This window comes from Sinocyclocheilus anshuiensis, unplaced genomic scaffold (genome assembly GCF_001515605.1).
Source record: "Sinocyclocheilus anshuiensis isolate Anshui unplaced genomic scaffold, SAMN03320099.WGS_v1.1 scaffold3835, whole genome shotgun sequence".
In the NCBI taxonomy this organism is placed as follows: domain Eukaryota; kingdom Metazoa; phylum Chordata; class Actinopteri; order Cypriniformes; family Cyprinidae; genus Sinocyclocheilus; species Sinocyclocheilus anshuiensis.
The window spans coordinates 31,068-32,315 of NW_015556066.1; the positions used below are offsets into that span (position 1 = coordinate 31,068).

The following is a 1,248-nucleotide window of genomic DNA, read 5'->3' on the forward strand; positions in this document are numbered from 1 at the left end:
AGGGCCAGGGCCTGCGAAGGCCACCTGCAAAGTTCCCGGGCTGAAGTCAGTGCCCTGGCCCAACAAAGAGACTATTTAAAAGAAGAACTTGACACTGTTCACCGGGAGCTTAAACATGCGTATAGACTGCAAAGTGACTCTAAAAGGAAAATGCACACCACAGAATTTTCCCTAACCAGTAGACTGATACCTCCTAGTCAAGAATTCCCAGTTCGAAAGGGGGGTGAGAGCCCACTGCTCAAGACATCACCTGCCAGCATCCCAGAACCCCCAGCAGCAGCAAGGGGGTGGGAGCCTTTCCAAAGTCTGTCTTCCAGTCACGGTGTGTCACTTAAAGACTTGGATAAGCTGGCTAGAAACATTCCCACTTTCACTCCAAACCCTGCAGGAGGACACGAGGTGCATGCCCACTTAAAAGACATTGACTTTCACTTGCAAACTGTTGCCAATGCTACCACACGAGACAGACTCTATCTGCTCTGGATCACCGCCAGCCGTGAGGTGAGGAGCTTTCTAGACCGGCAGCCAGAAACGATCAAAGTGGATTACCAGCAACTGCAGCAGGCTTTGATTAAGGAGTTCTCTGACCCAGAGTCAGAGCAAGGACTGATTACTGCCATGGACCTTAAACAGGGCAGACAGGAAACCACACAGGCTTACTACAACAGGCTCAAACAGGCCTACTTCGGAGCACGGAATGAGCGAGGAATGGAACAGGATTTCAACTTCAAAATTCTGTTCCTCCGGAACCTGCACCCAACAGTGAGTCACCACTTGGGGGTTCTGGCTTGCCCTCGGACTATGTCCACCCAACAGCTGCGAGATTTGGCCCAGGAGGCCTATGCCAAACAAAGGACTGCTTCTGAAAACACAGGAAAAAAAACCACAATCTATCCTGTCACTAATCAGAGTTCAGAACTTGCTCTAGAGGGCGCCGAGCCAAGCCACAATGACAAACCTGTCAACACAATGTCAAGATCCTTCCCAACCAGCAGAGAGCAGCATGGCCATGGTGGTGCCCGTCCTAAGCACCAGTATGAGTGCCCCGAGAGATCCTGGGACAGGTCACAACCACCCCTCAACCGAAGGGGTGGAGCCACATGGGAAGCCAAGAGACGGCCCAAGGGGAACCGACACTCACAGACACAAGCACCGAGCTCGGACTGCCAGCAGCAGAACCCCTCTCAACAGGCCCTGGACAAGCCCAAATATAAACCATCCACAGAACAGAACCAGAAAGCTACATCT

At 52.1% G+C, this 1,248-nt stretch overlaps 1 protein-coding gene across 1 annotated transcript in view; it reads left to right on the plus strand.

Moving 5' to 3' along the window:
• Positions 1-1,248, plus strand: part of LOC107676187 (uncharacterized) — a 3,179-nt gene that overhangs the window by 1,041 nt on the left and 890 nt on the right. Inside the window, exon 2 of the mRNA XM_016470700.1 lies at positions 721-1,191. Within this exon, the coding sequence (XP_016326186.1) occupies positions 721-1,191 (471 nt within the window). The remainder of the gene's footprint in view (positions 1-720; positions 1,192-1,248) is intronic.